The sequence below is a fragment of the Anolis sagrei genome, chromosome X (assembly GCF_037176765.1).
Source record: "Anolis sagrei isolate rAnoSag1 chromosome X, rAnoSag1.mat, whole genome shotgun sequence".
Taxonomy (NCBI): domain Eukaryota; kingdom Metazoa; phylum Chordata; class Lepidosauria; order Squamata; family Dactyloidae; genus Anolis; species Anolis sagrei.
In genome coordinates, this window is record NC_090034.1 from 55,445,384 (window position 1) to 55,469,337 (window position 23,954).

At 45.2% G+C, this 23,954-nt stretch overlaps 1 protein-coding gene across 2 annotated transcripts in view; it reads right to left on the reverse strand.

Moving 5' to 3' along the window:
• KDM4B (lysine demethylase 4B) overlaps positions 1-23,954 on the reverse strand; it is a 228,728-nt gene that overhangs the window by 33,430 nt on the left and 171,344 nt on the right. The window contains exons 11-12 of one of the 2 annotated variants that reach the window (XM_060784971.2): positions 14,436-14,905; positions 5,753-5,873 (exon numbers count right to left, since the gene is read on the reverse strand). In XM_060784971.2, coding sequence (XP_060640954.2) covers positions 5,753-5,873; positions 14,436-14,905 — 591 coding nt within the window. Of the gene's footprint in view, positions 1-5,752; positions 5,874-10,122; positions 11,048-14,435; positions 14,906-23,954 lie in introns of those variants that run through there. The other variant, XM_060784972.2, reaches the window with a different exon arrangement.

Below are 23,954 nucleotides of genomic sequence, written 5' to 3' on the forward strand. Positions count from 1 at the left end.
AGGGCCTGAGGCTAATAATTTTCAACAGCCTGTCTTCTCTCTCTTGGGAGGGCGTTCCAAAGGCGGGGGGCCACCACTGACAAGGCCCTGTCCCTTGTCCCTCCAGCCGCGCTTGGGATGGTGGTGGGAGTGAGAGGAGGGCCAGTTCATAGAAGATGTGTGATCGCAGAGATAGACAGGGCCTGAACCATTCAGGGCTTTATAGGTCATAACCTGCTCCTTGAATTGGGCCGGCAAGTTATCAGCAGCCAGTAGAGCTGCTTTAATAGAGGCATTGTATGTTCCGTATTAGAAGACTCGCCCGGCAGCATGAACAAGGTAGTGAGAGAGAGAACGAGAGTCCCCAGAGTAGTAGTAGTAATAATACTAATAATTATTATTATTAGCTCCCATTGCCAAACACAAGAGTTGTAATGGGAAAGCAGCCCTTTGTAAGACTCTTTTTAGTCCCCCAAAGTAATACTAACATTAATCCTAATCCTAATACTATTATTATTATTAAAGCCATTTAGGAACGGTTTCTTGGGTCTCGTGCTCCGCTTTATGATTTTTTTCAACCTCAGCTGCCTCCCTTTATTTTATTTTTTTAACATGAGCGTTAACAAAATCACAAATAATTTTTTTTTTAGTGGTCTTCATTTTTAGGCTTGTTCCTGGAGTTTTTTGGGGTGCTGATTCAGAAAATTGCTTTGGCTAGACCACATCAGCTCTAGATTATTAAATATGGTTTTCTGTGGGCGAGCAGATGGCAACTACTGGATGGCATATATTCTATATCAGAAACTAGAGCTGATGTGCAACGTTGAATCTCTTCTCGGCGATAAAGTCAGGATAGGGCAAAGACAACGGCTATGTCTTTGTGCGAAATGTGATGTTATTTTATGTGATGTGTTTAATAATGTTTAATGTTTTATGAGAGGAAGGTCAATTTCGATGTTTTATACTATTTTAATCGATGGCATTGTATTGTTCCCAACACTGTTAACTGCCCTGAGTTCCCTTTGGAGTTGAGATACAAATATACAAATACAACAAATAATGGTAATAATAATAATAATAATAATAATAATAATTTTCTGAATCAGCACCCAAATAACCACACTGAATCTAAAGTTGACCAAAAACTGATTCATAACTCTTTTGGTGCTAATGCTGGAGAGTGGTCCCTGGTCAAAAAAAGGTTGGGAACCACTGGTGTGTTGTATGTCGTTGCTCATGTAAAAAGGCATTGAATGTTTGCCTTATGTGTGTACTGGAATTCACTCTAGGGAGATAAAGCGGAATATAATTAAAGTGTATATAAAATATTTTGAGGCATACGCCTTCCAAGAGCCCATCTAGGACTGAAACAAGTACTACAAGACACAGAAGGTAAGAAATGGTAGGCAAATAATAGTGCCAACCAACTGAGTATCCTGACATGGAGATTAATATAATAACTCTTGTTTTACTATAATGCCTAACCTGACTTCGTGGACCTGTTCCACCTTTCAAGCCTGAGTTTTAAACATCCTGATTAGATTAAAATGTCTTGCTGCTTCAGAGACACATCTCGGGGCTCGCTCTCTCGCTTGAAGGAATGGAGCACCCAGCTCATCCAGAGACTTCAAACGTTGCCTGAAGAGAGGGTCTTGCCCCCTTCATTTGCCAGCTGTCATCCCGTTCAGGGCCTGTTCCATGTGTGCGCACGAGGGCTAAGGACTTCTGTCACTGTTCCATGACTACACTTCAAAGGAAAGGGACCAGTGTGGGCAAAACGGCAGCATGCATCGATTCCCCAAAGCCAAGGGGGAAAGGTCTCTCCTCTCCCAGCCGTCTTGTTAACATCGGCGAGAGACAATGTCGCTGCTACATCCGTGACAGGTCTGCGACTCGCGATCGCAAGAAGCAAGAAACACCACAATGTCAGCACTGGATTGCCAAGCGGCAGAGTAAAGGCCAGGATAAAAGAGCCAGGAGTAAGATATAATGAATAAGAAAACGGTTGTCAGGTGTCACCTGCAAATCCAACTCTGCCCTTGCCTTCCAAAAGCCAATTCTGGGTATGCTTCGGAGGCAATCGATGCTTAGGGCAACTCTAACTGTCTGCTAATCAAATGTCAATGCCTTGGATATGTTCAGTGAATGAATGGAAAAATCAGTTTTGTGGCTGTTAATCTATAATGATGACAATAGCAATGAAGCCTGACTGGTAGAGCTATGTCACTGAGGAGAACGCAAATTGCCTTTGGTCCTTCTGCCTCAGAGCTCAGTCAACCCTGCACTGACTACCAGTAACTATCAGTGATGCACAGATACAGGATGGGTGGTGCTTGGCTCGACAATAGAACATGTGAAAATCATCTTGAAGTCTTGGTGGACAACAAGTTGAACATGAGCCAAGGGTTGAACATGCAGCAGCTTAAAAAGTCAATGGGATTTTGGGCTGTATCAAAAAGAGTCTAGTGCCTAGACTGAAGGAAGTCATGGTGCCTCTCTATTCTGCTTTGGTTAGACATCACCTGGACTACTGTGTCCAATTCTAAGCCCCACAATTCAAGAGAGATATGAACAAGAGGAGAGCGATTAAAATGATCAAAGGCCTGGAGACTATGCCCTATAAGAAGCGGCTTAAAGAGCTGGGTCTGTTTAGCTGCAGAAGAGAAGGTTGAGAGGAGATATGATAGCCATGCTTAAATATCTGAAAGGCTGTCATAAGGAAGAGGGATCAGGCTTGTTTTCTGCTGTCCTCGGAGCCATTGGTTCAAATGACAGGAAAGGAAGTTCCACCTGAACATGAGGAAGAACTTCTTGATTGTAAGGGCCATCTAGTCCATGCAGGAAAAGTGTGATCAAAGCATCCCCAACAGATGGACAGCTATGCTCAACAGTGCAATCCTGGTTCTGGAGCGAGTGGTGGCTTCTCAGCTCAAGGGACTCTTGGATTATCTTAATTCCTCGCAGTCTGGTTTTAGTCCTCATCACAGAATGGAGACTGCTTTGGTTGCCATCTTGGATGACCTCCGACCGCAGAGAACTAGACAGGGGGAGTGTGTCCCTGCCGGTTCTCCTGGACATCTCAATGGCTTTCAATACTATCGATCATGGTCTCCTTCTGGGTCAGCTCTCCGGAATGGGTTTTTTGGGGGTACTGCTTTGCAATGGCTCCTCTCCTTCCTGGAGGACCGTTCCCAGATGGTGATGCTAGGGGACATCTGCTCGGATCCCTGGCCATTGACTTGTGGGATCCCGCAAGGTCCCATTCTCTCCCCCATGCTTTTCAATATCGACATGAAGAGAGGCCATCTGGTGTTTTGGAGTTGGATGCCATCTCTATGCAGATGACTCTAGCCTAAATCCAAGTAAGCTACCTGGATGTTGGACCAGTGCCCGACAGCTGTAATGGACTGGATGAGGGCTAATAAGTTGAGGCTTAATCCAGACAAGACAGAGGCCCTCCTGGCCAGTCGTGAGATCAATCAGGGTATAGGGTAGTTACCTGTGCTCCACAGGTTTACACTTCCCCTGAGGTCACAGGTCCACAGTCTGGGAGTCCTCCTGGACTCAGTGCTGACACTTGATGCTCAGATGTCGGCGATGGCCGGGAGGGTCTTTGCACAGTTAAAGCTGTTGCACCAGCTGCAACCGTACATCAAAAAGCCTGATCTAGCCATGGTGGTCCACGCCTTAGTTACATCTAGACTGGATTACTGCAATGCACTCTATGTGGGGCTGACTTTGAAGGCGGCTCAGAAACTGTAGTTAGTGCAGTTAATGCCAAGCAGCCAGGTTACTAGCTATAGGGAGTGTACCACGCCCCTAATGAAGCAGTTCCACTGGCTGCCGGTAAGTTTCTGGTCCCAATTCAAAGTTCAGATTATTAACCGATAAAGCCCTACCCGGTTCCAGCCTATCATCATGATTGCATCTCCCCATATGAACCGGTGCGGGCTCTATGATCTGCCAGGGGGGCTCTCCTCTCGGTCCCACCTCTGTCTCAAGCACGGTTGATTTGGACGAGGGAGAGGGCCTTCTCAGTTGTGGCCCCCGGCTCTGGAATGCCCTCCCCAAGGAATTTAGGCAAGCCCCCATACTACAGGCAAGAACTAAAAACTTGGTTCTTTCAACAGGCCTTTGGTAATGCCTAAGATAGCAGCCAGATGATTCTTTAGCTAGGGAAGGCTAAATTGATTGCATGGGTTTTTAATCAATGACTATTGCTATATTTGATTTTTGTCAATTTTATATGTCTGGTTTTAAATCTGTTATTGTATTTTTTAATGTTGATATACTGTATTTTATACCATGTGTGCTATTTGTAAGCCGCCCCGAGTCCCTATGGGAGATGGTGGTGGGGTATAAATAAAAGTTTATCATTATTATCCTCTGCCTTGGAGTGTGGTGAAAGCTCCTTCTTTGGAGACTTTCCAAAGTCTCCAAAGGGGGCTGGATAGCCAACTGTCAAGGGTGCTTTGATTGCGCTTTTCCTACATGGCAGGTGGTTTGACTAGATAGACCATGTAGTCCCTTTCAATCTTATTATTCTGTGATTGGCAGCAGCTCTCCAGGAGCCCCCGGTGGCGCAGTGGGTTAAACCTCTGTGCCAGCAGGACTGAAGACAGACAGGTAGCAGGTTCGGATCTTGGGAGAGGCGGATGAGCTCCCTCTATCAACTCCAGCTCCTCATGCGGGGACATGAGAGAAGCCTCCCACAAGCATGATAAAAACATCAAATCATCCGGGCGTCCCCTGGGCAACGTCCTTGCAGACAGCCAATTCTCTCACACCAGAAGCGACTTGCAGTTTCTCAAGTCGCTCCTGACACGACCAAAAAAAAAAAGCAGCTCTCCAAGGTTAGATCTTGGAGAAAATCCTTTTCTGTGAAGATACTAGATAGCTCTGAAGCTACATCATATGCTGGGGAAGATGGTCCACAGACTAGAACCAGTCACTGACTTTCGGCTCATGGCAGGTTTTCAGGAAATTTTATGAATGTAATAGAATTCTAACACAAACATGGTACTAGTCCATATCTTCCCTGTCACATGAAATAGCTTCAGGGCTATCTGGTATCTCCAAAGCTTGTAAGCAGGACCCTTTCAAGGCACGCTATAATCTTGGATTGCCAGAGGGCCAAAGCTTGGGGATGGCAACCAATGTGCCTCAAACATACCAGGTTAGGAAATATTGCAAGGCAGGTCATTTTTGGTACTTTAAACCTTGTCAAGAAAGGGAGACATGTGTGGAAGGGCAGGATTGCTGTTTGTGAAAGAAAGATGCACAGCTTAGTCATTAAGCCTCAACACACAGCCTTGCAATCAAACACAGGAAGGGTTTTTGGTTTGAAGAAGGCTCTCTACCAAGAGGCTCGGTGATAGATGGATACCAAGAATGCCTCTAGGACAACTGACTTTCTTGCTAGCCCTGCACAACCTGCGGCTGTCATGAGCCGTGACCTCAAAACACTGACAGAAGAGGATTACAGTCCAAGTTCAAACCAATTAGTCCATGGTACAAACAGAACCCAAGCGAACAAATGGAAAGGAAAGCCAAGTCACCAGTCTAGAGTCAAAGCCAAATACTAGAATGCCAAACAGTGAGGTTGCGCCGACAAGTCAAGAGCCAAAGTCCTAAAGCAGTCCAAATTCCAAAAGGTACACGAAAGACAAGGTTCCATGGTCCGGGCATGGCTACAGAAGTTGCAGCTAGCAATCAGATAACATGCTGCAAACCCTTAAATGCTGCTGATCCCAACCAGGGCCCATGTACTTACCTTCATCACTGGAGGCTTCCTGTTTGACCACGGACAAGGGGGAGCGGGTGGGTGGCTTGCCCAATGGATGACGGCGGCTTTTCTTGATCTCCATCTTCAGCTTAGAGAATGTAGACGTCGTCTGGAGAAAGGGGACAGAAGGGATTGAGGATGTGGAGGGAGAAAGGAACATCATCACTTTATGGAAGAGACTTGTTACAATGGACAGCTCCGGAGCAAGTCCATCCATGTCCTTTGGTCAGCAGAGGACAAAGGAGAGCTTCTGTGGCCACAGTTTTGAAGGTGAATGCAAGTCCGACACAACGGCCAACCCCTTTAAACATTTCCTCTAATCTGGGCTGCTTTGGCTTGACCAACGAGGAGGACAAAGGCATCCCACAGACCACCAAAGAGGCCTCCGCGGCCACTCCATACTCAGCACTGCACAACCACCTTGCTGCGTCACAAGATGGGATGAAAAATGTAATAAGAAATCAAAAGTAAAGCTCTATGGATGACATCTGCCGAGGATTATGGAAGCAACAACTACATGGGACTCTGAGGACAACGATGATGATGATGATGATACCCGCTTCTCCTTTCGGCTTGAGGCGAGGCACAACATAGTCAAATACATAGTGAAATATTATGCTCAGAAGTCACACTTTGGAATATGGCAACATTAGAGATGGGAAGCAAACATGATGGACTACCATTCCCAGAAGCTATAGGAGTATGACCCATTTGCTTAGCACAGTGGTTCCCAACCTGTGGTCTATGGACAACTAGTGGTCCACAAGAACAAAAATATGGTTCACGGCTTCACCATTACTACAGCATTGCCTCTAGTTGCCATTACTACATGGCAACTAGAGTAAATGGTCTCGCAAAACCCTTTTAGTGCCAAGGTAACGGGGATGTTGGAAGGGGAGAGGATGACTACCCACAAAAGATTACTACTACCACATCAGCTCTAGATAATTAAATATGGTCTTCTGTGGACAAGCAAATGGCGACTATTGGATGGCATATGTTCTGTATAAGAAAACAGAGCTGATGTGGTCTATCCAATGCAATTTTCCGAATCAACAAACCAAATAACCAAACTGAATCTAAAACTGAGTATTGAAGAGTGGTCCCTAGTCAAGTGGTCCCTGGTCAAAAAAAAGGTTGGGAACCATTTAGCAGAATCTTTTATGGAGGTTTGTGGGAGCAAGCTGGAATGTGTCCAGAGGAAGCCAACTAAAATGATCAAGGGTTTGGAGAACAAGCCCTATGAGGAGCGGCTTAAAGAGATGGGCCTGTTTAGCCTGAAGAAGAGAAGGCCGAGAGGAGACATGATAGCCATGTATAAGTATGTGAGAGGAAGTCATAGGGAGGAGGGAGCAAACTTGTTTTCTGCTGCCCTGGAAACTAGGACGCGGAACAATGGCTTCAAACTACAAGAAAGGAGATTCCACCTGAACATGAGGAAGAAGTTTCTGACTGTGAGAGCTGTTCAGCAGTGGAACTCTCTGCCCCGGATTGTGGTGGAGGCTCCTTCTTTGGAGGATTTTAAACAGAGGCTTTGAATGCAATTTTCCTGCTTCTTGGCAGGGGGTTGGATTGGATGGCCCATGAGGTCTCTTCCAACTTTATGATTCTATGAAATGTCTTATTAACACAAAATAATCCTCTGCCTTAAATTGCACCAGAATATTCAGCTTGCTTGGTATTATCTATATAGTGGTCTCTCCTAGCCTGACCTGGAGATGCTCGAGACCATCAAAACCAAAAAACAATGTGAAATTTTAGTCTTGGTTTTCATGAAGTGTAAAAGAATACACTATGCAAGACCGTCCCCCCTCGACCTCCCTATGTGCCTAGAGCTTTACTGCAGAGCCTCTGTATTACCAGTGCTGGATTAAATCATGCATGAAGTTACCATTTGATGACAAGACGAGTGAATCGTGACCCAACTCTTATTATTTGTACAACCTACACACACTTTTCCATTTACCAGGCGAACTCCGGGGCGCATTTGGATTCCAGGCCAAATCCGAGGCACTCCTTTTGCCTTCCTCTGAAATGGCTTTTCAGGGCCGTCGGATGAATGAATGCACACACAATGGTCCCACCTACCTGTTTGCCGTAATGCATGGCGCATATCCGCCCAAATTTAAAACCGTGGAGGTCAATTATGCGAAAAACACTTTGTCAAGTGACAGAGGTGGTTGCCTAGCAATGGTGATTCAATGTGGCTATAAGTCACGCCGATGAACGAGCATATGGAAATGTCAGGTTTCTAAAAACACTGTTCAGCAGCAGGAAAATGTTTAGGTGACTTTCCCTTGCCTGTGTTCTTTGAGCATCGCCCAGGAGAAGAAAGAGCTTCTTCTCCATTTTCTCCAGTAATGTATTGATTTAATGAAATCAATTTTGTTTTCACTGTTTTGAAAAGTGTGTTACGAAAGGTAAGACACTGAAGCAAGCACATGGTTTCTTGGCTTTCTGAAGGATCAGGACTTTATATCCCTTTTAGATACTCCTGAATGTGGTAGAATGTAGCAGAAATCCAAAAATGCTGGAGGGCATGTGGGCTAGGCAAACCTACGGTGAGGTGGATCTGTAATTGGTTAAGTGAACGAACCTAGAGGGGTAATTCTCCCCAATGCCTCTTCTTCCTGGAAAGAAGTAACAAGTGGAATTCCATAAGCAAGGTTCTGTCCTGGGCCGGTTCTGTTCAGGATCTTGATTAATGACTTAGATGACGGGTGAGAAGGCAGGATCATCAAGTTTGCAGATGGGACCAAATTGAGAGGGAGAGCCAATACCCCAGAAGACAGGAGCAGAATTCAAAACAATCTTCACAGATTAGAGAGATGCTTGGCCAAAACTAACAAAATGAAGTCCAACAGGGACAAATGCAAGATACTCCACTTAGGCAGAAAAAAATGAAATGCAAAGATACAGAATGGGGGACGCCTGGCTCAACAGCAGTATGTGTGAAAAAGATCTTGGAGTCCTCGTGGAGAGGAAGGTGAACATGAGCCAACATTGTCATGTGGCAGCTTAAAAAGCCAATGGGATTTTGGCCTGCATCAATAGGAGTCTAGTGCCTAGATCCAGGAAAGTCTTGCTACCCCTCTGTTCTGCCTTGGTCAGACCACATTTGGAATACTGTGTCCAATTCTGAGCGCCGCAATTGAAGGGATAGGTTGACCAGCTGGAATGTGTCCAGTGGAGGCAACTTAAAGGATCAAGGGTCTGGAGAACAAGCCTTATGAGGAGCAGTTGAAAGAGCTGTGCATGTTTAGCCTGCAGAAGAGAAGGCTGAGAGGAAACATGATAAGGGCCATGTATCAAGATGTGAAGGGAATTCATAGCGAGGAGGGAACAAGCTTGTGTTCTGCTGTCCTGGAGACAGGCTTCAAACTACAGGAGATTCCACCTGAACATTAGGAAGAACTTCCAACGGTGCGAACTGTTCAGCAGCGGAACTCTCTGCCCAGGAGTGTGGTGCAGGCTCCTTCTTTGGAGGCTTCTAAACAGAGGCTGGATGGCTATCTGTTGGGGGTGTTTTGAATGTGATTTTCCTGCTTCTTGGCAGAATGAGGTAGGACTGGATGGCTCAAGTGGTCTCTTCCAACTCTAGGATTCTATGATTCTATACCTTTATCTTCTTTTAATCACAAAGGATTGTGGCTCTCCTTGATTCTGAAAACCTCACACAAGATGAGACCATCCGTTTGTGTGCTCAAATCTACTTTATATTAATGTGTGTGTGTGTGTATTTTACGCATCTGTGTCTATAAATACAAAAGTTGGTGAAGGAGCAGAAGCATGCTCCGTTCTATGTGACCTTTGCTGCTTTTTCAAAATTGATATCCTGAAGTAACACTCACCACCGACAAAGCAGTGCCATAATGACCAGCAATTCATTATAGATGACTGCCTTCTGCTTATCCACAGGTTGTTTCTTCTCTATCGAATGTCAAAATTCTGTCTGCTTGAGGTGACAGCCAACTCCTTTAGTCATTCACTCTTTCATCTATTCGTGTATCAGCTCGAAGATACGGATGTTGAACATTTGAGAGAGTGAGTACTGCGCTGGGAGATGCTGGTTCAGCCACGAAACCAAGATAAATGCAACATGATACTACATTTCTTCTAATTCTAAGACACACTTCCCATATAAACTTCTCAAAATATGGGTGCATCTCAGATTCTCAGGTGTGTCTTACGTATTTTGGCTGGTGGTGATGGTGGCACTGAACTTAGAGTGCTTCCTACAATCAGTGGCGTCTTACAATGGAGGAATTACGGTATATAATAAATAAACACATGCTCTTCCTTGCTCACCCCTTCCCATCCCCCAAATATAGAAGCATTAATCCATTTCTCAAAACCAGTTATGAATGAATCAGACCTTTACTCTGGCTTTTTAGTTTCCCCTGCTGTTCACAGCGGCCACTCCCAGCCATTACAAAGCCTTCTACAAACACAGTAGTAACACAATGACATTGTGGCACATCAGCAGGCTCGGAAAGCCTTTTGCCAAAGAAAAACCTATGTTTCAGGCCCGGCAAACATACTGACAGTTTCACCATCATCCCAACATGTCAGGGTGCCGTACAATTATGGCTCCCTGGTTGCCCCAAACCCATCCAGATGACTCAACTGCAAACAGGCAGGGAGGAGAAACACACAAAATTGACCTAATACAATGTTAGGGCACACAATGAAAGGGTCCACAAAGATGAAGAAGGCAATGAATACATACAAAATGTATTGCCAGGCCGCAAGCCACAGGCATTTCACAGCCAGGGAGGGCATCGCATTGCATCTGCTGGAGCCAAGCGTTGGCCAGCAGCGCAAACACGGACAGACACAGTTCTGCTGTTTGGTTTCTTGGCAATTCCTGGCACAAAACTCCCAGGCTTAAAAGGCAACTTTCTGTCTTTACAGGGACACAACTCAGAGCCATTTCAGATGCAGCCTGGGGATCAATGCCCCACAAGGTGTCCCCCATTAAGCACAAAGGATCTTGTCGATTTTCGAACGGATTTTCCTCCAATCGGCCGCCACTATGTCCGAGTAGCGCTGGTACAAGAGGCGCCGCAAGCGGGCCACCACGTTGCGAGGCAGTGCCTGCTTCCCTTGGCCCCCGCGGTAGCTGACGGCGCTCCGCCAGCGCTCCAGCTCATCCGGGGGCACCATCCGGGTGAACAGCGCGGCCGCGTATCTCGCTGGCTGGCCGCAAACATGCTCGAACAACTCCCGCCTCTCCCTCCTAGGGATCCGCCACAAAGTGATATCATCCAAGCGCGGGGCGGCCTGAAACAGGTGAAGGTGGGGTTACTCACACAGGAACTTGCAAGAGCAATCCTCCTCCTCCTCACACCAAAGATATGCTTCTGTTAAGGCTACAGCTCAAGACTTCCCACTGTTCTGTAGCGAAGAATGCAGCACAGAGAAACAAGACCATCTACAAACATAGTTGCTTGGATTTCTTGAGATCTTGGAACTGTTCTTAGAAAAGATCTCTATCTCCCTTCTCTTCATGTTTAAATATTTGGAAGTATATCATAAGGAAGAGGGAGGAGGCTTGTTTTCTGTCCTGCTGGACACTAGCAGGCAACAGGTTCAAATGACAAGACAGGAGGCTGGGTGGTCATGTTTTTGTTTGTGCTTTTCTTGCTTGGCAGGGGATGGACTGGATAACCCACATGGTCTCTTCCAATTCTGTATTCTATCATGCTATGATCTCCCACGGACAGGGCCCAGACCAATAACAATAGATTGATCACTTCCAAATAGAGCAACACACTGGTTTCTCAAAGAGAAGAGCACAGTGTTTTGCATCTTCCTCCTAGGAAAGAGCCTCCAGGACAGAGAGGTTAACACCTCAATGTACTGGACTATTTTATTGTGACGTGGAGACAGAACAATGTTATGAGTCAGTTTTAGAAGCTGGACCAGGATGACTTTCTAAATCTAAGTCTGCCATTGTTGCCTCTCATAGGAAAAATAAGCATTGGATGCATTGAATGACTGTATAGAAAACACAGTCCAAAACTCTGGATGACGAAAGGTTGAGATTAGTTGATAGAAAGGACAGAAGGACATGGAAAAGAAGCTCCTCACTGTCTGGAGTGTGAAACAGTGTGTTTGGCAAAGAGACAGACGTACAGAACGTGACATGTGCAGGCGGTGACTTGACAGGACAACAGCAAGAGCGAGGTAAGAAGGACACAGACACAAACAGGGCAGGAATGGGAGTCTGTGCCCAAAGTCTATACTGTCCTGCTGCTAAATTTCAAAGGCGTCCCAAACATGCAGTGCCTTTTCGAAGAGATAGGCAGGTTGCTTAGCCAAGGACAAAATCCAAAAAATGGCACTCCTCCTTTATGAGTCAAGGACAGATAGATTTCAAAAAACAGCACTAAATATGAAAATTGGTGTAACACATGCTTTTGAGAAACCAAATCCGTCTAAGCAATGCACCAAATATTCTAACTAAAAAAACAGGAGAAAACCATGGCCTTTGAGGCTACAGACTGAAAAAGCCAATTGTTTTAATTTTGCAAAATGTATAATGTTGTGGATGAACTACAACTCACGTCATGCCAGGTTAACCCCGAGAAACTCCATCAGGACTTATGTTGGGCAAATTTGCTCATCAATGGGGTTCAGTGGGCTCTCTGGCTGTAGGGTAAACTTTGTTTATGGAGGTGGGAGCCTGTCTGTGTAAGTGGGCATCCCAACCACACACACACATATTTTTGCTTCTATTATGTATATAGATATAGACATTACAGGTTCTGCTGAGGATGACAAGACAGGAAGAGACAATATAAAGGCTTGAAACAGAAGAAAAAAATCAGTTAAATGAAGAGCTGATGGTGCAATGATAGTATTGAAAATTTGGTGGCTTGGAAAGGCAATGCCCCATCCACATTTCCAGATCAGACATGACATTTTTTATATAAACTGGAATCACACACATTATGCAATAACAAAACATTGAGAGCCCAGAAACACACAATCACATAATGTGGAATGTCAATACTATGTTATCTGTCAGCACTTTTTTTCTGTAAAAGAATGGGAACCACACCATTTCTGTGTTCAAAAAAATACTGCTATTTCTATATGTTAAAACAAAACAGAACGTGTCAGGTATGCTCTTTATATATCTTGGGGATAATGTAAAATGTAGAACACAATCGAAACAGTGTGTTGTACATTTTAAAGGTTCAGTCCCAGCATGAAGCAATTCCAGTTTTGAACATGGGACTGCCTCTGGCTCCAGTCTCTTTCGAATGGCAGAGAAAAAGTAAACCAGTGGCATTCGTTACAGGTAAACTATCAAGGCCTTGATCTGCAGGAGAGGCAGGTAATACATCTATTATTATTATTATTATTATTATTATTATTATTTGAAACACAACAAGATGAGTCCTCAGCAGACACTCTGGTGGCTGCTGTAGTGGACCACACGTTGGACACTGCCCAAGTGTCTAGGACTGTGCGATGTATCAGCGAATAATGCATGCAGATCCCAGTAAGGTGGCCTTTTGCAGCTGGCAGATGGTAATTTTGTCAGCGCCAATTGTGTTTAAGTGCATTATTATTATTATTATTATTATTATTATTATTTTAACCTGTGTTGGAGGCCTCATCACAGATCACTTGTGTAGGATATCTCATCACAGATCACTTGTGATCTGTGAGAAGAAGAGAGGGGAAGGGGATCCGCGTAGGGAAGCAGGCGGGGTCGTCTGGGTATAGGTTGCTCCCAGGACCACCACGCCACCCAGATGCTGGCCTGTTCCCCACAACTGTGGACTTTTTAGGGTGCCTTGAAGTTGGTAGGGTTATTGAGACTGGGACAGGGAAATTGTGGGGGTAAAGGAGCATGAATCAAAAATTTGTTACACCAACATAGGCGAAGGACACCTTCTGCTGGCTTTCCAGGAGCCACCCCCTAATGACATGTGCGTGAGTTGTGCACATCATGCCCTGCACATCTGTTGAGAGATGGGGCCAAGAGAGTGGCATTTGTGCCTCTATTTGCTTTGCTAATTTCTTGCAACCTCATGCGTTCCAGAAAGGGATTCTTAGGCAAGGAGCCTTCCAAGGTGGCAAGCCTTCCCCTTGTCCTGCAGTGTCCATAGGTCCAGGTACTAAGCGGGCCTGACTTTGCTTCACTTCCGGGAGCAGGCAGGATCTGGTGCCTTCAGGGTATTTAGGCTCCTGCCACCACTGAAGACCTTGAAGGCACCAGATCATGTCTGCCCTGGGAGGTGGGGCGGGGTCGGGCTGCTTGGTGCTTGGACCTATGGATATTCCAGGGAATTTAGGCTCCTGCCACCACTGAAGAGCCACCCCCGGTAGCACAATGGGTTAAAAGCTTGTGCCACTAGGACTGAAGACTGACAGGTTGGAGGTTCGAATACAGGGAGAACAAAGATGAGCTCCCTCTGTCAGCTCCAGTTCCCCATGGAGCCATGAGAGAAGCCTCCCACAAGGATGGTAAAACATCAAAACATCCGGGTGTCCCCTGGGCAACGTCCTTGCAGACGGCCAATTCTCTCACATCAGAAGTGAGTTGCAATTTCTCAAGTTGCTCCTGACACGGAAAAAAAATCACTTGTGATGGAGATCTGATCACAGAGTGTTTCATAGCCATACCCCCCCTCCCCCAAAAACAAGATCCTACCTGCAATTTACTGGGCTCTGGACGCCCTCCTGCGACCTCCTCCTCCTCTTTCTTCCCCAGGTCCAAGGGGGCCACTGACTCCTTCGAGACAAAGCGCTCAAACACCTCCTGACAGGACATCCGCCGCTTCTCTGAGGGGGCCTTCTTGCACCTTGGGACCACATACAGCATGGGGATGATGGGTCGCTGCTTGGCGTCATCCTCCTCACCGGGGGTTTCCGAGGTCAAGGCGTTGAGGGCGGGCATGGGGGGAGTGCCCTCCTCCTTGCGGGGGCTGGTGTCACCCTCTCCCCCAAAGCCCTGTGGCTGCAGCTCCCCCAGATGTTGGAGTGGTGGCTGCGGCAGCAAAAGCGGAGGCAAAAGCTGGTGCAACGGGAGCTGAGAAGGCACCAAGGGGTAGGGATGCTGCTGCTTCTTCTTCTTCCTTTCCCCTTTGACTTTGGGGACACGGGCCTTCGGTTTGCAGTCTCCTGTTCCGACAAAGAAGGCAGGTCAGGTATAATCATCATCATCATCATTATCTTTATATTCCACCCTATCTCCCCAAGGGGACTCAAGGCGGATTACACTCTGGTTACATCTTGAATAGAGTACTGCAAGAAGCTTCAGCTAGTCCAACGCTCGGCAGCCAGGTTGCTCACAGGAGCGGGGTACAGGGAGCGTACAACTCCCTTGCTACGCCAGCTCCACTGGCTGCCTATTAGCTTCCAGGCTCAATTCAAAGTGCTAGTGCTCACCTATAAAACCCTAAACGGTTCTGGCCCAGTTTACCTGTCCGAACATATCTCCCATACGAACCGTCTAGGACCTTAAGATGATCTGGGGAGGCCCCATCGCCATCACAGTTGCATTTGGTGGGGACTAGAAGCAGGGCCTTCTCAGTGGTGGCCCCCTGGCTGTAGAACTCCCTCGCCAATGATGTTAAAGAGCACACTGAATCCCATTGGTGATGGAGCTAGAGCAAACTTGCCCAACATAACAAAGTCTAAGTACTGATGTAGTTTTCCGGAGTTAACCTCGCCTGATGTGAGTTGTAGTTAATCCACAAGCTTATGCATGCTGGGCAATTAAAAATTGACTTTTTAAAATACCCCGAGCAATATCGGGACCCAAGCTAATGATAAATAAAGCCTAAAATTGCTCAAGTAGTTACAGAATAAAGCTATATCTAACCATAAAAACATAATAATTATTTCAACCATAGAACACAAACCTCTGAACTCCTAAATTTCACTTTAAAAAAAAAATCAAGGTTGGCTGTTGCTATAATATCTGATAGCACCAGGTCGACCTGCCAAGGGGAGAGGACAAAGAAAATCTCTGATCATAGGTGAAGGAGCTGACTGTCGCTCCCTAGTCCTCCTCCTCTCCATATGCTAAAGTGCAAAAAAAGGGTTTTATTTGTTTTTTGAAGCAGAGGAGGAAAGGGGACGTCTTTATTTCTTTAGAGAGGGCATTCCAGAGGTGAGGGGCGATCGATAGTGGAGAAGGCACTCTCTCATTCCCACCAACTTCACTTGAGACGCGGGTGGACCTAGTCTCCAGGTCATCAGAAAACAAGCCTGCTCCCTCCTGCCTAAGACTTCCCCTCACATATTTATACAAGACCCTCATCCTGTCTCCTCTCAGCTTTCTCTTCTATAGGCTAAATATGTGCAGCTCTTTAAGCCACTCCTCATAGGGCTTGCTCTCCAGACACTTGATCATTTTAAGTGTCACAATTTTAGATGCACAATATGACACCATTGCACCCCTCAAAGCTCTTCCCACTGGAATACATGCCCTCCAAATGGGAAGTTTAGCTTCACAACTATGTGTGTTTTTACGAGTTCCCTGCAGATAACTTGCTCCTATTTTTGTCTCATTAGAGTCTTTGAATCGTTTTTATCCTGTACATGTGGCCCGCCCATTGTTATTGTGATTGTGCTTATTGGAATGTTATTTTATGACTGTGTTTATAAAAAAAAATCTTAATGTAATTTGATGATGTTGTTTATTGTTTATGCTTTGGTTTTATTTTGTTGTAATTTGTTGTCCGGGCTTGGCCCCATGTAAGCCGCTCTGAGTCCCCATTGGGGAGATGGTGGCGGGGAATAAATAAATATTTTTTATTTATTTATTTATTTTAGTCACCCTTCTCTGGACACATTCAAGCCTGTCAACATCTCCCTTCAATTGTGATGCCCAGAATTGGACACAGTATTCCAGGTGTGGCCTAACCAAGGCAGAATTGAGGGGTAATATGACTTCCCTGGATCTAGACACTAGACTCTTATTGATGTAGGCAAAAATCCCATTGGTTTTTTAAGCTGCTGCATGACATTGTTGGTTCATGTTCACCTTCCGCCCCCTGAGCACGCCAAGATCTTTTTCACATGTACTGCTGACGAGCCAAGCATCATCCCCCATCCTTTCTCTTTGCATTTCATTTTTTCTGCCTAAGTGGAGTATCTTGCATTTGTCCCCGTTGAAATTCATTTTGCTAGTTTTGGCCAATCATCTCTCTAGGCTGTGAAGATTGTTTTGAATTCTGCTCTTGTCTTCTGGGGTATTGGCTATCCCTCCCAATTTGGTGTCGTCTGCAAACGTGATGATCATAAACACTCCTCAGGGGGAGTATGTCCCTGTCCAGCACAGGTTGCAACCCAATACCTTGTTCTGTCTTCCAAATGAACAGGAGCACCTCTGCCTTGTCTGGATTTAGTTTCTGCTTGTTGGCCCTCATCCAATCCATCACTGATGACAGGCACCAGTTCAGGACCAGAATGGTGTCCTTGGCTTTTGGTGGACAAGATATGACAAGGTTACAAACACACAAAGATGTTCTTCAATCTACCTTTTCATTCATGGATGGACAACTGTGAAGCAGCATGGGACAGTTTATCTCCCTTGTGACCATCCAAGTGATTCATTTTGAGGCATTTTGAGGCAACTCCCACCCACCATAAAACCAGCTTTTCTGCAGGGATTGGAAGGTAGCGACCAGGCTGTCCCCCTTTTGCTGGAGGAATGCAAGGTGAACTCCAATCCTTGCAAAGCCCCATGGCTAAACAGACTATTTTCCATGTTAAACTGTGTGGCTGACCTACTCGAGAATCAACGCTTCGGCGCTCATGAATCTACATGCTGACTCATGAGAATACGGAGACAAGGCAATCTAAATGCGGTGCCAAAGCCTTAATAATTCCTGTAAATCACAACTGCTTTATCTCGGGCAATTTATTCCGCTTTTGCTGGCCTTTGCGAGGCAGAGAGGCACTCCCCTAAAAGGTTAGCAACTCCAGGGCCGAGTCTGGGCCCTTCCTAATTCTGAAGGCCTTTGGCAGGCAAGCAATTTCAGACTTGGAGCAATAGCCATCAATCTCTCCTTTTTCCAGTAGCCCAATGGGGAGGAGGAAAGGGCAGGCAAAATAGAGGGAAGGGGCTGAAAAAGAAAGCAAAAGGAGGAGTAAAAAACAGTAATATGGAGGCACAGCGAAATGGAAGGGGTTTTTGTCTCCACCTCAGTCATGGTCAATGTTTAAAATGTATTTTTGGGTGCTGAATTAAGAGAAATGTCATGCCGGACACAGTCCTTTTGCAAATTTCACTGATTTCTGGTAATAATTTCACTCAGTCACATGCTACAACTTACAAATGCAAAAGCAAGTTGAGATAAAACCGCATGGATGAACAAATACAATATTAGTTTTTTTGGATCTGCAATGCTAAATCCCTATAAAACCAGCACACCTTTTTCTTTTATATTTTTTTTGGCAGTTCTGTGGATCAACAGAAAACAGATCCATAATGTAGCCCTATCCATGAGCCATTAAACCCTGGCTTGAAAATGACGAGTCTACTAAAAAAATAGGGTCTGAAAAAAGTTACACTGGCAAACTCTGCTTCAAATGGTGTATCACCAAGTATCATCGTGAAACTCAGCTCATAGAAGATGGTTTTGAAAGGCAGCAGAATACAGGATTTGAAAGGCAGGAGATTCATAGACCTGTCAGCAGCATATGATACTGTAAATCATTGCCTTTTCCTGAGAGAAATGTATAATATCACACCCGCTTCATAGGAAATCTGCTACAAAACAGGAACTTTTTTGGTGAGTCAGAGAAGCAAATGGCAAAAACAGAGGAACAGCCTGCCTCAAGGGAGTGTGCGTGCTCCATCCATGTTTAACATTTACAGAAACGATCAGCCACTGCCAAAAGGAACAGAGTTTCATCTATGCTGACGATCATGCCATCACTGCTTAAGCAGGGAACTTTGAAATGGATGAACAGAGCTCAACCAAAAGTTAACTCCGTGTACTGACCATACTGTGCCATAGATGTTCTTACTGCCTTTTACAGGGAAAACCAGCCGATTCCTAATCCATCTAAAATGCAGGCGTGTGCTTTTCTCCTTAAGAACAGACAAGCATCTTAAGCTCTGAGGATTTCCTGGGAAGGAATCCCACTGGAGCACTGAAGCACACCAAAGTACCTGGGAGTTACCCTGGACCGTGCTTTGACTTACAAGAAGCACAGCTTGAATATCAAGCAAAAAATGGGTACTAGAAATAATATCATATGAAAGCCGACTGGCACGACCTGGGGATCACAATCAGACACAATGAAGACATCTGCCCTTGCGCTCTGCTACTCTGCGGCTGAATATGCATGCCCAGTGTGGAATACATCTCACCACATTGAAAAAGTGGACGTGGCTCTTAATGAGACATGCCACATTATCACAGGATTTCTATGCCCAACACCACTGGAGAAATTATACTGTTTAGTTGGTATTGCACCACCTGATATCCTCAGGGAAGTAGCAGCCAGCACATCAACATCTTAAATCAAGAAATCAAGAAATAGCTTCCTAAGATCTACAGAGACAACTTTCAGGTACACCTCAGCAAGTGAGAGTCCAAAAGTGGCAGGCTAAAAACTGAAACCTCAATCAGTGGCTGATACCACATGACAGGCTCTCTCCTGGGCACACAGAACACTGGGCAACTTGGAAAGCGCTGAACAGACTGAGTTTTGGCACCACAAGATGCAGAGCCAATTTTAAGAAATGGGGCTACAAAGTGGAGTCCGTGACAAGTGAGTGTAGAGAAGAGCAAACCACAAACCACAGACCACTTACTACAATGCAGTCTGAGCCCCGCCAAATGCACAATGGAGGTCCTTCCCGCAGCAACACCAGAGGCACTCCAAGTGGGCAGCTTCTGGTCAAAGGAAATTTAGTATAATGGCAAGTTTTAAATATAATGGCAAGAGAAGCTCCTAAGGGGAGAGAAGAGCTCTGGCTCATTGCTGCCTTCAAACTCAGCCAAAAGTTAACTCTATGTACTGGCCATACCGATAGAAAAAGTGTTGGGAATGAGGAATCTAACGCAGCTCTCTAAATCACATCTCTGCCAAGGTCTTGGAAGGCAAGAGATGCCCAGGGCATGAATCAAATGAGGAGTCCAGAACAGAGACCGAGGTTTGTGTGCCTTTCCCTAATCTCTCTCCTCTCATCTCTTTTCTATCTCACCCCATTTGTCCACCGATGAAAAATACGCCACAACGATGCATTTTCTCTTTGCGTCATCAACTCGTTTGCAAGAAGGGACCTATCCTTGGGCAGACGGATGCCCCCATATTTCCCCATCTTTGACGGAAGGCTGCACATAAAACACAGGAGGCTTCCTTGCTCCCCCCATTTGTGAACTCGCCCTTTGTTTTCGGAAGACTTGCTCCCAGATCGGGGAAACAAATGAGATTTTGGGCGTCCCTCAAGCGGCCCAAAACCTCTTCCGTTCATGCAGTGGCAGTGAATTAATCAAACTTTACCTTTCCAGCCCCACCAGCTTCATGAATAAAGTTATCAAGTCCATGGAAAGGGCAGTAAATAATGAATGGTCTGCAGACAAGCTGGGTCCCTTCCTCGCTTGTTTGTTTTCGCCTAAAAGGTCCACTCTGCCTCTAAAGACCACTTGCCTCTAAAAGTACGGATATTTGAAGGAAAGGAAGATGTGGAATGGATGCCAAGCAAAGCCACTCAGATAGAGATTGCTGGAGGGGGAAAGTGAGAGCGAAAGCAGATACGAACAAAGTCCAACATGGAGCCCAAAGCCACGATTAAACCCGGAGCGAGATGAACTGTTAAGTCGTCCCCTTGCCTTTGCCAGCAGATGTCAATGCCACAACATTTCCCCCAGGAGTCCGAATTCAGAGAGTCTTATTTACACTCCTTTTGTTCAAAAAAGAAAAAAGGCAAAGAAAAGGAGGTGGGAGGGAAGTAACACCTAAAATAGTTAGGAGTGTGATTTGTAAAGCAATGCTTTCAGATAAAAGCCATGTTGTTGTTTTCCAAGGTGCCGCATGGAAAGGGCGATTGGATTTCCTCAGAGAAATGAACATATTGAATGAGAAATCAAATTGGATTTCGCCTGGCCGTCCGCGGCGAGATCGTATTTACGCCAAGGAGGAGAATGCTGCCCGTTTCCCCATTGAGTCACCAAAGGAGAATAGAAAGTAATTCCCTTTACTGACTTCGAAACAAGTTCATTTAATGGCAAATGGTACTGAGGATTTGCTTTCCCCAGACCTGTTGCTATTCAGATGGCAACAGGTCATTCATTATTTAGTTACTTACTATATTTATGCCCTACCCTTCTCACTCCAAAGGGGACTCAGAGCAGCTTACATGAGGCAACAATTCAATGCTGCACAAACATACATACAATACTAATACTAATCATAATAATAACAATTTTTTTGGTAGCCACGCTTTTGAGGTTCTGATTTGTAATAAAATTTCATAACTGTGTGGTTTTCTGGCATTGTATATTTCTGTTGCTTCTGTGATTGTTAATTTGTATTTTGATTCTGTAGCCCACTTGCCGATGGATGTCCAGATCAGCAGCATCCACTGCGGTCCTTTCTCCATAATGCTAATGGGTTAGGTGCTCTGAGTTCCACTCCTCAGCTGAGACCTCTCTGACTTGGTTGAACCTGCTGGTAGTTACACTACTGCCAGCACAGCTCTCAGCATCCTTGGAGCAGTTAAGCCCCCCACCACAACAAGGTGGCACTTAACAAAATTGAAGGAAAAGTTGACAAGGAGAAGACCTGGTTATGTCTCATGAATTTTTGAACAATGGGAATAATACTCTAATCTGAATCTGCCTTCTGTGAGAACCGAAGGCAGAAAAGTGGCATACCAGAGAAAACCAAGGATTACAATGCTGAAAGCCAAAAGAGTAGTCACAACCACATCTGTTATAGAACTCCAATATGCTAATGATAATGTAGTCTGTACACATTCAGAAGACCTACAAGCCACTCTAAATACCTTTGCAGAAGCATACGAGAAGCTCAGCCTCTCACTGAACATCGAGAAAACCAAAGTGCTCTTTCAGCAGTCACCAGCCAATCCCTCTGCAATGCCAGAAATACCGCTTAATGGTGTAACATTAGAAAATGTTGACTATTGACCATTTTCGCTCCCTTGGCAGCCACCTCTCCACAAAAGTCAACATTGACACTGAAATACAACACCTCCTGAGCTCTGTGAGTGCAGCATTTTTCTGAATGAAGCAGAGTGTTTGAGGACCGGGACATCCGTAGGGAAACCAAGGTGCTTGTTTATAAAGCTATTGTCTTCCCAACCTGTTATATGCTTGCTAAATGTGGACTGTCTACAGATGTCACATTCAACTCCTGGAATGATTCCATCTGAAAAATCCTGCAAATCTCTTGGAAAAACAGGTGGGGAAATGTCAGCATGCTGGAAGAAGCAAAGACCACCAGCATTGAAGCGATGCTCCTATGCCATCAACTCTACTGGACTGGCCATATTATCTGAATGCCCGATCACTGACTCCCAAAGCAGTTACTATACACCCAACTAAAGTAAGGAAAACACAATTTTATTGGAAAGGAAAAGAGATTTTTAAACTGTGGCATAAACACCGAGAACTGGGAAGCCCTGGCCCTTAAGTGCTCTAACTGAAGGTCAGATGTGACTAGCAGTGCTACGGAATTTGAAGAGGCATAAATGGAAGGCAAAAGGGAGACGTGTGCCAAGAGGCAGGCGCATCAAGCCAACCTTGACCAGGACCTCGATGCCCTCACTGTGGAACAACATGTGGGTAAAGAATAGGGCTCCAAGGTCACCTATGCATCCACTACCAAGACACTACACTTGGAAGGCCATCATATTCGGACAACAAGGGATCGCCTAAGTAAGTAAAGTAAGTAAAAGTACAATGTCTTAAGTATTAGGGACTTGCATGCATAAATATCTTAGGAGGCCTGAAGGAAAACCTGGTGAAGGAAACAGCTTTGCACCCATCCTGGAGGTCATAAGCAATTGAAAACAAAAAAAAAGTCCCAATATTGATATCTCTGAAAGCTGTTTGGTCACCAAGTCGGACATCCAAAGAACGGGCTTGTAGACAGAAAGGAGAAGCCCCCTCCTACGGACTTTGAGCAGCTGACTCTCATTGAAAAGTTACCTCTCAAACGCAACAATTCATCTCCAAGGCTCTCTGCTTGTGACACTTATCTCTCATCCCCCTTAGGAGACATTGGCATTTTTCAAGCCATTTATTTCATGGCAGGGAGTCGCTTGCCCTATTTGTGTGACTCCTTTGCCACCTGCCGTTGGCCCCTTGCATCCTTATCTTGCTTGAGGAGGAAAATAAATGGGCCTAACATCATGTCAGAGCAAGTCAGGTCAGGCCGTTTGTATTCCTGCACAAATGTGCCCAAAAGGAATTACATGGCTATGGCATCATTGACGCAGCCCTTACACGTGGCAATTTCCGCTCCTTGTCGTATTTTTACAGCCCACGTTTCCATCTCTGAAAGTACCAGAGGAAATACGGCAAACAACGCTAATCAGGATCTATATATAAACTACCAGATTAAGCAGAAATAATGGCCCCATTCAGGTGTTCCAAATGCCCACACAATGAAGGGGCGTTGTGAGCTCTCCGGAGACTTCGTTTTAATTAAACGTGTTTTTCGCAGCATGGTAAAGTCCCTGAAACACAAGGTTTTGATAATACTGGAAAACAGGGTCTTGTTAAAGGACGCCTTGTGGGGAAAATGTCTGAAAAAATTGCGTATTCTAATTCCAATAGCAAAATGCAGTGAGATCTGTCGACTGTAAAAGCAGCACCTTCTAAAATTATTTTGTGTCCTGTTTAATGGACAAGTGAGACAATCGAAGCCCCTGTGTTTTCATGATACAACTGTGGGACATCCAAACCCAAACTCTCCCTACTCTAAATTAATTTGTGAATTTACCAAACCACCCAGTGACCCAAACTTGTTGGCATGGAGCACATTTCAAGAAAAGATAGGCAATTCAAGCTCTTTTCTGGATTTTAATTTAGACTAGCGTGAGTACCCAGCATTGCACAGATTATTTGAAAATATCATTTTTTATTTTACAAAATGGATAAGGTTGTGGGTGAACTACAACTCCCATCATGCCAGGTTAACCCCCTGAAACTCCATCAGTAAAGTTTGTCATGTTGGGTAA